General features: G+C 35.7%; 1 protein-coding gene across 3 annotated transcripts; it reads right to left on the bottom strand.

Annotated features, from left to right (window-relative positions):
• Nucleotides 1–213: 213 nt before the first annotated feature.
• LOC103994004 (SPX domain-containing membrane protein OsI_21475) lies at nt 214–14,538 on the bottom strand. 3 transcript variants are annotated; one of them, XM_018829552.2, is made up of 11 exons: nt 14,412–14,538; nt 12,927–13,015; nt 10,807–10,927; nt 8,308–8,619; nt 8,058–8,162; nt 6,366–6,826; nt 4,419–4,720; nt 3,253–3,434; nt 1,550–1,740; nt 1,137–1,270; nt 214–766 (listed from the first exon to the last, which is right to left on the bottom strand). In XM_018829552.2, the coding sequence occupies exons 2-11, from the start codon at nt 12,977–12,979 to the stop codon at nt 528–530; spliced, it is 2,100 nt and encodes a 699-aa protein (XP_018685097.1). In that variant the 5' UTR covers nt 12,980–13,015; nt 14,412–14,538; the 3' UTR covers nt 214–527. The 3 variants fall into 3 exon arrangements, with proteins under 3 accessions (XP_018685097.1, XP_009412534.1, XP_064948861.1); XM_009414259.3 differs by having other exon boundaries at nt 14,408–14,527; XM_065092789.1 differs by lacking the exon at nt 14,412–14,538 and adding an exon at nt 14,148–14,166.
• Between the last annotated feature and the right edge of the window lie 266 nt (nt 14,539–14,804).

The following is a 14,804-nucleotide window of genomic DNA, read 5'->3' as shown; positions in this document are numbered from 1 at the left end:
AGAAAGTACGAGACGTTAAGATTTCTCCTTTGCAACATAGACGAGAGACATAAAAATAATCCCTTTATATAAAGGTTAAACATGCATTAATTGGTAGGAGCCTCATATCTAGCTCTCGAATTACAATAATTGTTTATTGAATAAGAAAAAGGAAACAGACCAAACCCACACAATTAATAATCCGACATCCATTAAAAAATAAAACTCAAAACATGAGGCAACTGGCAATAAAAATTACACAAATAAACATCACAAAAAAAATTACATGAATAAATCCCCACATGCACTCGCAACTACATGAGAGAGTGAAATTTTCTTTAGTTCCATCTCCTGCAGTACAGCAGACGCCTAACAAATCATGACATTTATTGCAAACATAATGGCTTTTCTGAAACATGGCAATCCAAGGAAGACTCTTAGTCTCCAATGGACATGAATAAATTGAATTGAGCTGGTCAACCAACTATACAGCTTATGCAAGCAATAAAGAACTAAGAATAAGAGGCAATAATAGTTGATGCAGCTACTCAGAAGAGAGAATTGTAGTTGCGGATGGTGGCAGCAATGGACGCTACGCAGATTAATAAAGAGGGGAACAAGGTGATGTTGAGGAGCTTGCTTTCGCCCAAATAGCCAGCAAGCGTAATAGTACCATCAGCAACCACCCGAGCCAAAGTCCCTGCTTCTGTCGATAGCAGCCCACCATTGTAAGTTCCTCGTGCCAAGCGGGATGACATAACTTGAGACAGGAGGGATAGATTGACACCTGCATCAATCCGACTAATCTGCATTAGTCCCCTCGGAGTATATCTCAACCAACCCTACCCCCTTCCCTGAATTATTATTTCAATACCAAAATGATCAATTTTCTGGTCCTTTTAAGCTATAATTGCTCTCGTTGAAGTCCAGTTTATGCTCTCCAAAAACAATACATGCAATATTTTGAATGTTGTTGCCATATATATGAAAAGCTATTGATTTTTTTCAAAAAAAAACCAGATAAAGTCACCATTCCTAAAAAAAAACCAGATATATATATATATATATATATATATATATATATATATATATATCAGAAAATCTGATAATTTGTTAATTTGATAAATATTCTGGATTTCAGTGAGCATAATACTTACCTTCAAGAACTTCGGCAGCCACAAATGTGATCAATGCTGAGCAAACATATTGCGGCACCGTGTATGAGCTTGTGAATTGGAAGCTTAGTACAATTCCTAATAACACCAAAATTTCAGATACTAACAAAAGTTGCCTGCACAAAGAAAGAAACAAAAAAAAAAGGTAGGTTAACATGAGGAGAATACCAAAAAGGTGCACCTTGAATTGGAACCACAAAGTCATGCAATGTTGGATGAAATCTGATTGAAGATTTTGAAAGAAGATTAAGCTACTTCTAAATATGGCAAAATACTTCTTTGTCCATGAAACAGAAATATGCTCAACTGCCAAATGAAGTACATAACTGGAAGAACTGTGGTGCACTGGACTTAGAACTGTAGTAATCTATGAGCTGGCAAAACACAAAGCTTACCTGTCTTCAAACATGTTACTTATGTACGTTCCAATAACGGCATTAACTGGAAGAACTGTAAGCCCCAGGATTGCAAGAAATATTGCTACAGAACTTGTGGACCATCCAAAGTAGTAACTGGTAATGACACTTGATTCAGAGAGTAGTATCTCCATCGCATATTTGAGCATGAAATATATCAACAACTGGACCTATAAAAAGGTGACAAGTTGGTTCATAAACTGTACATAATTGGTAATTGCAACCAGTTATGAAGAGCAACAACATGAGTGGATCAAATAACTCTATAGAATCAACCTAACAAAATCCAAGATACGATACTTTATCGGGATATGATATATAATCAACCTTCAAGAAAGAATTTTCAAATAAAATCGTTCATCCAAAATTACAGTAGACAACAAAGAGCAACAATTCCACTTTTCCCCTGTAGGAAAAGAGACTTTGTGCTTCCATCATAGAGATTTTAACTATTTATAAGTGCTACCCAACTCATAGTTGTTAAATACAAAACAAGTGCTTCAAAGTTAATATTTATCAAATCTAGTTCCCGTGAATGGTTAATCTTTCAAAATTTTGTTAAATATCAGTTGAGAGGGTGAAATTTAACAAAGATAGAAGTTTGTCCAATTCCTTCCTGATTTGGTTCAAAAACACTAAATCCCATAGTGGAAAGTAGGGTGTTGAGATATGAACTCTATGATTGTGGTTTAGAATTCCCTACCCCTCCATTATCATAACAAATACGTGAAGATGAAACAATAATTTAGTTAACAAATGTCATTCTATGTGATCTCGAGTATCATATCTCATCATCAATCGTTTCATTTTTTGTTCTTAGAGATTATTGAAACACAAAGTAAATTGAGACTCCTTTAGTACGCACTGTACCATCTAAACGTTTCAATCTCAGTATATTCACTGCCACTATGATTAAAACATATGTAAGTTCTAACTATTCATTCGTGATATCATTAACCTACACCTCATTGATCATGGCAGCTTGTTATTGGGTACCTCAGGGAACTATACCCTCCCTACCATGTGTTGACATCCAATGATCTTAAATGTACCACAAATACACATATTCATGGTACATAATATGATATCAAAATAGTACAACTACAATATCACAGTGTTAGCCCAACGTTTCAAGTAATTGGATAATATAACTATTATCCCATAACGCTTATCATTCCATGAAAGAAGAAACTTGAGACTAATCACCGATACACCTCATACTGAACCAAGCCAACTGAACTAGTTCCTCTTAAATTCTTAATTCAGTTCACACCTGGTCTCTTAGTGGTTCCAAACTGATCATTGGCCAAACATGCCAAAGCTAGCCAACTGAGACAAACCACCTACTACTAACATATGTGTTGGTCCCCGTATTTACAGTTCATGATTGTAGTCTCTAGTCACTGATTGCCAACACAGAAGAGCAGCCAGCTTCACTAAAAGGTTTTGGATTTTAATCCTTTGTTTCAGGATTATATTTTTTAGATTCTATTTTTTATGCCAACGAGTGAGCATTGACAATGTGAATCTATCCATATGCATGCTTATTGTCTAGTATACCGAAGCTATAGTATTTATATATTCTCTCTGTATGATATCTGACAAGGAATAAAAGCAGTGTGAATTAGTATAAACAAATTCTAGAAATCTTTTGCCACTGATGCTACTAAGAAATTCCTAACCTTTACTGATGGAGTAAGTAATCTATAGGCTGAAGCAACTGAAGTTGCAGGTCTGTGAGAATCTTCTGAAGCATCTTCACTGTCGTTACACTCATCATCACCATCTTCATTTTGCTTCTGCTCTGAACTTGGCAGCAAATGTTGCATAAGACCACTTTCTAATGATTCATTTTCATCATGTCCTGTTCTTGAGCAAAAATGTGATGAGCAATTATTACAACATTTTTCAACAAGGGAATTGCTTGATTGCTTACTTCTTTTCAATAGATCAGCAAAATGATGAAAGTAAAAAAAGTAAAAGATAGTTATCAAAGGATGCTACAAACTTCAATTCTCTGCTAAGCGTATAACTTTGCAATCTTAGTTTGATACAATAATATCTATTTCAAAGTCCAACTATATCGAGAATAAATTAATTAGTGGGCAACGTTACATAAATGATGATATCCTCAATGACAACCACCAAGATTAGACATGACATGCTTCTAAATACACTCTGCAGATACAGACACACAAAGGCAAATAGTCTGCTCATGGCAAATTTGGTTGGTATATCTTTCACTTGACATGCGACTGTCAGTCGTACAGTGCTCCTTAATTTTTATTTCACTTTCTGTGGTCGCTATTTTGTCTCACAAATCTAGTGCAATATGAAACCTGAAAAGCATGTTCAGTACGTTGAATATAGCTACGAGTTATCAAATTAAAAGTTCAGCAGGCCGATATTAATTTAACTAGCTTTGGACAGGTCAAAATATTAGTAAAGACTACCAAAGCAATGAGGGAACAGAACTACAAGAGCCCATCGAAGAATAGAAGGAACTAAACATAAGTTTTAAGTCCATGCAGCCAAGAAACAGTCTTCTAGATTTTAAAAGAGATCAGACCAACAAACTTCAAGTAATTACAGGAAAAAATTAAAGAGAGTTCTTACCTTTCCATCTATAAACCCAAAAAAGCAAACGTGCTATGGCTTCTTTTTTTATGTTGACAATCACATAAGACATGCTAAGTTAACATGTACTAGCAGTCATGAACAAAGTACAGATGGATACTTAAGACTTAAATGGTACATTTTTCAGGATGTACTTATTTGGCAATAAGATCACACATCCATATGCATCATACGTGTGCCCATCTCAAGATGACTTTTAAGCATAACGTACCAGCATCCACATCTGGAGAGGAATGTTTCACTTCAGTGTCACGAATTGGCTCTTTGAATGAAATCCACAACCAAATTAAGTATGCTAACCAAGCAAATGCCATAACCCAACCAGGTAAAGTATCTTGATTAATTGTTAGGGCATATATCTTGAAATTAGTTTGAAGCAAGCCAGCAAGCGCAGGACCACAAGCCATCCCAAGAGCACTGGCACTGACAAAACCAGCAGAAGCTTGCATACGAATTTTAAGAGGAACACAATCGCTGATGTAACGACGATTAACAGCTCTCGCAGAACCCAGCCTGCATTTGAGTACATTCATCATGGAAGAATAATACATGGAGATCATGTTCTGAATAGGTAATATAAAAATACTCAAATCTTATTCAAGGCTACTGTATGACAATTTGACTTCAATGCAAACAATGATAATGCTTTGGCAAGTAGAAAGGTTTACTGCCACCCATGCCTGTAACCATGCAAAGATCATCATACAAACCATTTCCTATCGCAGAAGGATTTTGCAATAAAGAAAAGCCCCAAGTTGAAAACATCAATTCATGAAATAATTGATCAGCTGGCATACCAATCAAACCTAAAGAAACTTGGTGGTACATTACAGACTTAACCAAACTTAAGCAAGGGACAAGTCTGGCACCAGAAACATAATGCTAGAATGCAACCAAGGTAAATCATCTTAAAAAGGTTCACTTAATTAAACTGAAGGGAGTCTGAACAATGAGATACCAATAGTAGGCTATCTAGGACACTGATGTAAATAAAGGCGATAACATCCTGAAGTTAAATGGTGTTCTCACAGAGGCTGGATTTCCCAAGAATCATCTTGTTTTCATGCCTAAAAATTGGAAACATTTGCAGGTAAAAGCTGCTTGATCATGCCAGGTTAATAGTTGTTCCATTCAGAAAGGGCAATTAGATTACACTGAGAAGCTAAAGATTGTGCATCTGTGGTGGTGTTTGTTCTAACACTTTGGGAAAATGTTATAGAGAGAGCAATGCACAAAGACGTAAAGAAGCATCTTTTTGAGACTCGTAGATGCAAGTGCAAGCAGAACAACTCATAAACTGAATATCTCTCAAGGTATGAGAAAATTCACAAAGATATCTGCAAACATCACTTGGAATTCCAGAGTGTAGATCAGACATATGTTGTTCACATAGATGTATGAATGTCTTTATGGATTTAATATACATATCATCCGCAACCATACAGTACTAGGAAAACTCAGTTACCTATCTCATTGCAATCCCTCATGTCAAGTTGTAAACATCTCAAGTTACTTTGCAAAATTAAGAAAGTATTAGTAAATTAAAGCAAGGAAGCAACAAAGTCTTGGAACACATACAAAATACAGAAGTGGTAAAATCAATAGCAATAGTAACATTTTGTGCAAGAGGTGCAAGTGAGTTGTTATAGGCAGACATATTTAAAAATGGTATGAGTGTGGACAGTTGAGTCTGGCCTACAGAGAAGGTCATAACACAAAAAGGAAAAACGAAAAAAAATGCCCCCAGCAAGTTGACCAAAAAAACAATTTCAGTCACTTGATTGTACAAAATACCAACAACAACACTGCATGTTTAATTGAAGGAATTAGAAACAAAAATATTTTATGATTGGCAGCAAATAATGTTAATAAGCAAAAGAAAAAGGCAAATGCTTATCATGGTATATGTATAGAATTTCATATAACGTGTAGAATTTCATATATAGGTTTCAACAACTGTATTAACTTGACCGCTAATTGTCTACCTTCAAGGCCCAAGATATGATAGAACAAAAGATTCAACAAATATAACACTTAACAGTCATCAATTGAATCTCACATAGTTCTGGACTAAATTACAGGAAACTAGAAACTAGAATGTGGTAACGAATCCATCGAATAATCATCACAGCAAAATAAGCTAAAAATTTTAGCTTACCCACATAAGAGACGACCAATGAGAAGGATTGGCAGGGAGTCAAGATCATAAGCCAGTGCATATAGAGTATTGCCCAAGAAGAGCACGATGCTGCTAAATACAAGAGGTTTGAAGTATGACCTATTGGACCATGCACTAAAATAAACAGAAGAGAAAACCTGTGCAACAGCCATAGACCCAATAATAATTCCACATACTGTTGCAGCGGCTCCAAGGCTCATTGAGTAGTCATCAGCAGTTGGTACAATAATATAAGTGTTGACCATATAAAGGAAGGTATTAGCCAAGTTCAAGAGAAGAGACATAAAATGATATCTTTTGTCATCAACTTGATCCTCCTCTGCACTGGGTACATCTTCGTGGACAATAAGTGCATGTTGTCCCAAATATTGAAGGAAATTTGTTGAACGAGTTAGCTTGTCTACTGATGCATGTATTAGATAAATGACAGGGTCTTGCACCTGATGCAAAAAAAATCAAAAATAAAATTATAAGGACCTAGATATTTTGAACTACTTTTCATGCAGAGAAAACAATGCAGTGATTTGGCTTTTCTTAGGATCATATGTCTATCTACACTAGTTAGTCTTAAGGTCACTAGGATGTGTCTTAGTTATATAAATAACCTAGAAATTTAACAATTTAAGTCAGAGAAAAGATGCAGGAATAATCAGCTAGAGACTTGGCAAAAGAAAGTTCAAAAAATATATCCACAAAGCAACTAACAGATTCATTCATTAGATAAATATGAAATTAATAAGGGATAACTTAAGGAGGGAAAAAGCAGATAAATAAAGGAAAAAATAATTAAACCAGAAAATAGATATACTAAAAGAAGAATAAGAATGTACCAGCAGGCCTTGGATTCATGACATCTCTTCAACTCATTACACTAGTCGTCAACAACTCATTACACTAGCCGTCAACTTTCTCTCTAGATCTATGACAATAAAATGCTTTGGGTGACTGATTCATGTTTTACTTACTGACCTGCATTTACCAGTCCAACCAAGCACCAGTAACAGATTTTTCCTGTTTTACTATTTCTTTTCCAGTCACGCGCAATTGTATAGGTTATTATACTGACACTCTTGGTATGTTTAATCCATATGTCATCAAATCAGTGTGTGCCAGCACATTCCTTTTGTAATATTTGCTTCAATACGAATATTTAAAATTTCCATCTCAACATGCTGAGACCAAAGAGATCAATGCATATTATTGTTGTTATTAACTGAGAGATGGTTCACAAAGACAGAAACTGTCTCTATCTCTTCACTTTATTTAAACTCTTCTTGTCTATGCTTTTCTTAAACTGTTTCATTATATTCTTTAATAAGTCTGTCATTTGCTGAGTTCTAAACAAACAGCGACTCAGATTAACCTCTTGCATATTATTTTGATCGATTCATATAGCTTAAATTCTGTGATTACTGTATCCTAAGTTATCTTATATTTGGACTACAATATGGTTATCTACTATTTTATCCATTTTTAGTTACACCAAGAAGCCAAAATTCAAGTTTGTTAACCTTAGTGTATGAATATAACATATCATCTTTGTCCAACTGCATAACAAACCGAATTCTCTCTTTTATTAAACCTAATATTCTTGTTCTACAATTATCTATCACAATGACTTGGTCATCCATCTAAATAAATTAATGAAGATATACTGAACATCGATCATACCGTTAACGCTGTTGAAGGCTGATCATAAATGGATAAATAGCTTCCTTGACGTTCTTGAAGATCTGCAAGATTCCGAGACAAGGCTCCTACAACAGCTGCTACTCCCTGGTTATTCAAACTTGATGTAAGACAGCTTTTAATAGTAATGGATACTGCATGAACTAAATGAAAGAATAACAAGGATAAGAAGGATGAAAGTTATCCTGAGGAATACTAATACACTGTACTAAGATCAGAGTGGATAGATTACCACATGCTTGAAGACTTGCTGCAGCTGAGAATATGGATGATTTGATCTAGTACTCAAATAGTAGTCCGTAAACTTGTAACCAAAGCGTTTATCAAATTTCTTCAATATTTTACGAATACCAGTAGCATTTAAATCTACAAATCTGAGAAGCTTTAGAAGATCCTGTCCAACTGCTGAGTATGCTTCTCGTAGTTCAGATATCTTAGATATATCTGGCTGCTCAAGAAGTATCGTGCGCTGGTCTCCCAACTCTTGAATCCTATGTGCAATGATCCCTTGTTGCTCCAGAAAAAAGAGAACAGTCTTTTCAATCTGCACATAATAGTGATGAAAACCAAATAAGAATCCAAGTTCACAAGGAGAAAAAATGCATTCAAGAAGTTCCTACCAAATGTGCATTTTTAGATCCGAGAATAATAAATGACAATAGGAGACATTTTGGTTAATGTAATAATTTGGAACTAAAGAACTCAAGTACAAACCCAATCATAATTGCATTATAAAGAAGAAAACTAGTAAAATTGTGTTACTTTAGTAATAAATCAAGTGATAATATTAAGAAAACTGTTTAAAATTTAAAATAATGGTTGGACCATTACATTCTGACCAATGTTTACCAGTCCAACCAAGCAGCAACAATAGAACCACAAGCTTAGTACCACTGAGTTTTTCTTTTTTTTCTAGTAATATCGGGAAGTACAAGTTGGCATACTGCTCAATATCTTGGCACAGAACGAGCCGACCCATTGCATTTATCAGCATAAGACTGATATAAAACCTTTATGAACAAAATTTTCTTATAATATACAATTGGTCTGTCATTAAGTTCCAATTTCCAATCCTAGTGTTAGACCGTAGAAACATAGAAAAGCTTTTTAAGGTTCAACGTTCATATATAAAAATAAGAAATCAGAATCCTCGAGTCATAAGAGACCATAATTGACAGAACAAATGAGACTTCTAAAGCATGAAAGAACCATATTATTAGCAAAAGGTAATTCTCCTAACAGTTCCACTATGGAACTTGTGTGTTTGTAGAACCTTAACCCTTTCCAGTCATTTAGCTACAATAAGGTATCATCACAAGATTATTCAAGAGCCACAAATTCTATATATTACGATACCCGATAATCCTGATCGCTTCTTCTCTGGTATTCATCAGCACCATCAACCTCAGTTAACTCATTTCACGTTGGTGCATTTAGATATCATCTATGTGAGAAGTAAAGGCCTAGTTGATGATTTACCCCTGTTTTATCATGCACCCACACATAAATTCAAGTGCAATCCATGCCATTGTGTCAACCAAAATGTATCGTACAATTACAGTGGCAACATGGTGTTTTGTGTTGAGCCAAGCATGTGCCAACATGTGTCAGGTTTGTACCATGTTCAAAAGTTCACCTTTTCTTTTTTCAGAACTTCCAAGCAAGTTCTCTTCAGTGCAGGGTTCATTGAAGTAGAGAATGTCAATTAGATGAGCACTCACTTAGAAGAGAACCCGAATATCTTTCCTGAAAGTCATTAGCTAGCAAAAGAACAGAAAGTTTGGGAAGCATGAATAACTAGTTTTATTCTACACTCCAATCATATTTCATTAGGGGAGCATGAACAACTAGTTAGGTTCTACACTTTCATCATATGTTTGCAACAGAATAGTTCCAACTTCAGTATCTAAATTGATCAGAACTTCAAAACATTGATGACTAAAGGGGCGTGGAAATTATATTGTGAATATCTTCGAGAACTATAAACATAGTTGAACAGATACAGCACAAACCTATTCTTGTGTGTACTCAGAGAAGCAGTCACTTGTGGCCATATAACATGAAAACAGACATAAATATCACGAGAAATCACGCTTCCATTTAACAGAGGAATGCAACACCCAGGTCTTGCTAAATGGCCTCAACAATGTGTGTAGTGCAAGGTATGATTACTTTCACTGGTTATTTATTTTAACTGAAGTGACAGCCCATGAGTTGTGTTTGCCCAAAAGTGTCAAACTCCTACTGTTATTATTACTTCTTGAATGTTGGTAACAACTAAAGTTCAGTCCTGGAAACTCAAGCAAAGCATTAAAGAGGTCTCGGTGCAGTGACTTGGTTTTGCCAGATTAATCCAACATAAATTACTTGAACTTGACCTAATACAACACAAATGATAAGAACCTTAAATAGGCAGCCCAACAAATTCTCTGAACCACCATCGTTGACATCTTTAAAAAAAAAACTAACTTCTGACGAAAACAAATGTCTGATTTTAACTAAAGCATTCTCGATTTGAATTCCATAACTCATTTAACTAACTGGAACCTGGATAAAGGTGACCTCCAGGCAAACAAACAATGTCCGATGAACAAGAGTTCTGGAACTTTAACGTCCAAACCAAAATGTAGCTTAAAATGGAGATTCCAGATAAAAGATGCACCAAGCACAAAGATACAGATGTAAAGTAATTTTAAACAAAATAAGACAATCTGATAGAATCTATACATACTTGGTCATCTAGCATTCTTGAAAATTCTTTTAGAACACGGCGACGATCTTGTCCTCCTTCTTGGATTTGTTGAGCAAATTGCTTAACCTTCTTCTTCATCAACTTGTAGTTGATATAATATCTAGAAACAATAGGAATAAATGGTTCATATAAAACTTATATGTATAAAATGGCAAGTGGTTAATGTGAGCTTACAAGCATAGAAAACAAAACATAGCATTAGGAAACAATGATATCACAAGTTGCTCAAATAAGACTACAAAAGCATGAACAAGAAAGATTCCACTAAACTTAAGTTATTAAGTAAAAATAGTTAGGACCACAAATATGTGACATCGAATTCAGCATGATTCTTTGCTCTCATTCATACCATGCGACAGGTCCAATCCTGCAAGAAAAATTCAAGTGCTTTTCCTGATAATAAAAACCAACCAATAAAAGTTAGATGCTAAGAGAAGTGAAACATGAAACATGAAATCTCCCGCTGAAGTGAAATCATGTAAAAAACTCTCAGAATAAGAATGCACCATGAAGAAGTTCCACGATGCCAGATATATTAGCGCTATCATTTTCATAACACTGGTACTAGTGCAGGTATTTAGTATGTGATACACGAAATGTTTAGTACTCTGCTATTTTGTTATCCCTTGTCTGCATATGTTCAGCCCTACAACCCAATGAATCATGGAATAGCCAAGAGCTATTTTTAATTGATAGCATCAATTTTCTCTATTGGTATGGTACTATTTTACTTCCAACCAGGCTACCACAAGTAAGGAATTAACTTTACAACCTTAGCAATATGTAAGATGCATCCCTAGTTTGTGAGGTAGAGAAAGGAAGTTACAAGTGAAAAAAATGAGAACTGACATAGAAACATACACAACTTCTACAATATCAATTAGATTATTTTTTCTCCAATTACCTCCTAGTTGACCTAAGTGACAATGACTCAAATCATCTAGAAGATACTAAACTAGAGAGTTATCTCATAATCAAACATGAAAAATACAATTATAACAGAAATTGCAAAAATAGCATGTATCAGTTGGAAAGACAAATATTTTGATGATGTACCATCCAGTATGGGTGGTACGCATCAGTCCGATAGGGGACTGGTATGGTGGTACATATCAATTTGTTGGTATGTCCCGTTATACAATATATCGGTATGTCAGTACGTGCCATGCCGATGGCTGGTCGGTATACCAGTATGAACTGGTAAGACGAATCATGTGATCATCCATAACTTTATTGAGAAACATGTAAACTAAAGCGGATCAAGACCCCAAGCAAAAACTCAGTTCCAGCTTTTTACAACGAAGGAGAAAACATTCAAGTGAATCCAAAGCCAACGTGCAAATTTCCAGGACCAAGAAGGAGTTTTCATGAACTATGGATATAAAAGAATCATGGTAGCTTTCAAGCTAAACAAAGACCAAAAGGGTTTAAACTCAAGAAACCATTAGATGGAGATCATACATGCAAAATTTCATGATCACAGTGAGCATAATCAATGACATGAGCTAAAGAATACGACACACCATACTAAAATTATGACAACATATGAAAGGGTTTGGGGCTCTCCACCATTTTTAAGGCCACAATCAAGGATAACAAAATAGAATAAGCCATACAGTCCAATTCATTGTATTTGTGTACTTATGTTCTGCACTTCTCATGGAATATTTATTTTGTTATACGTGCAAATTTAAGTGATGCATACCACCAACTGTTTACATTCAAATGACATCTAACAAACTAGCAACCCTCTAGTCCAATAGACCTAAACTGATAGTTTGCTGTCACAAGTACAGAACAAATGTTGAGGTCATGAGAGACCACAGTCAAAAAGTAAAAAAAAACCTAGAGCGAAAAAACATTTGACATGACAGACATATGCTCCTTACTTGGTGTCCTAAATATAAGAATAGTGGAAGTAAACAAAAGCAAGCATGAACCTAAGAAGAGAAAATAATAATATCGGCCTTAATTTGCTTATTTCTCTCTTTCTGTTTTTCGTTTTGACAGGATATCATCCATATTCAAACAATGTATCAGTATTACTCCTGAAAGAAACACTGCACCTAAAGATAAAAACTTTAAAAAAGAAAGCATACCGTTCCCATTCTTGAACTCGATTAGCCGTCAATTTCTTCCCAAAATTAACCATTTTGACAGAGAGCAAATGAAATCACCCTGCAAGAGTCTGTTATACAAGATAAAAAGGAATTGGTCAAAAATGAACTATTTTGACCACAAAAAGTTAACTAAATAAAGCATAAGTTCACAGGCCATTAGATTACACTATTAATGTATTACAAAATTCCTTCTATTTAAACTTTAGGTAGCAAAGCCCATCTTGGTGGAAAAAGACACAATCGTAATAATGACAGCAAACTATTATTTTATGTTCAGAATACAGATTTAGTCAAAATTGGGCTCTCTCTCTCTCTCTCTCTCTCTCTCTCTCTAGCTGAAGCACATTGAAAGAATACCGTGCTGCAGTATGCTATCATAACCTGGCTGGAAAGAGGGACGGGAAGGGGAAAGAAAAGCCAAAAAAATTGTAGTATGCGATTCTCTAACAAACACTTCACAAACTATTGTGGGATGGTGCCCCTTTTCATCTCACTTTAGTTTCTCTAAAAGGAACCCCCATCCCCTCCCCTGATAGCAGAATAAGTTGCAGATGTGGAAGGTTTTCCTTCCAGAAACGAGTATACAGTTTCACACTCCACTACCAATAGTCTTCTACAAGCCTCACACTCAGTATCCTTTAGCCAACAAATTCACAGTCAGCAGAGGTCATCACATGCCTTTCTATAAAAAACAACCATTTTGGGTTTGTCCCACTTTTCTTTCTAAGCAATAGAAGATTTCGCCGTCAAACAAGTCAAATACAAAAAAGCAGAACCACTAGCGTCGGCCTTCAAACTCAATAGCTGGGCTTCTTGATCCTCAGGGGAGCCTTCTACTCCCCACGACGTCTCTGCCTCAAAAACTATACGTTCTCTTTTTACTCATCAGCATGAGATACGAAGTCCTTAAGAGTATGCATCATCAAATCCCTTCTCCCACCGTGGAAAACCAATCAATTCCTCATCACTCCTTTTTACCTCCCAACAATGAGTCCACTTCTCCCACCAGTAACAATCAAATCTCCGTACGACAAGATGCCATAATGTCCGATCTAAATCAAATCTTGGTGCCATTTCTAAAACGGTTACCGGTGCAACCATCTTACCTCGGAACAAAACCACATCAAGAGTCCTCTAACCTACAGAGACCAACAGCGCACACAGAACGATAGTAAAACAACAAGGCTCTTCCCTACGCACTCGCAGATCAGAAGACGCCTACTCTGATTCGACTCGAATGACTCCGTGACCCGAGGAGGAGATTCTCGAAAACTCGAAAGAAAGCCCAAATAAAATAAGGCAACAAAACGAAACCCCTCTTTCTGGCCACAGCGAACGACGAAACAAGAACGCCAACAACAGCACGCCGATTCCAAATACGTGCCACATACATAACAAGAAAAGAAAAGGCAGCACGAGAACCAAGATTACGAGGCAAGCTACTGAGAAAAGAGGACGACCCACAGATTGCCCCAACCGAAAGCGCGAACCGAGGCTCCGAGTACTGGATTCGTCGGATCTTCTCCTCCAGAAGGCGCGACGCAGCGGAAGATGATGAGGAGGCGAGCTCTTTCTGGTCTACAAAGGCGGTGGGTAGGTTATATACACAAGCATATTATATTTATATTTATATTTATATATATGATTATATATATATATATATATATATATATATTCATAATATGATTAGATGTATAATAGAAATGAAATATAAGCACAACAAAATTGACTCGGATGGGGTTGATGTGTGTTGTTATGGTGGCAATCATCAACGGTTGTCTATTCCAATTTATTAATGAAGGATAAATTGTCTTAATTAGCCACCACACTTTCAATTATTAATTTGATCCGATAATG

The sequence above is a fragment of the Musa acuminata genome, chromosome BXJ2-1 (assembly GCF_036884655.1).
Source record: "Musa acuminata AAA Group cultivar baxijiao chromosome BXJ2-1, Cavendish_Baxijiao_AAA, whole genome shotgun sequence".
NCBI classification, from domain to species: domain Eukaryota; kingdom Viridiplantae; phylum Streptophyta; class Magnoliopsida; order Zingiberales; family Musaceae; genus Musa; species Musa acuminata.
This window is presented reverse-complemented; position numbering and strand designations above follow the sequence as displayed.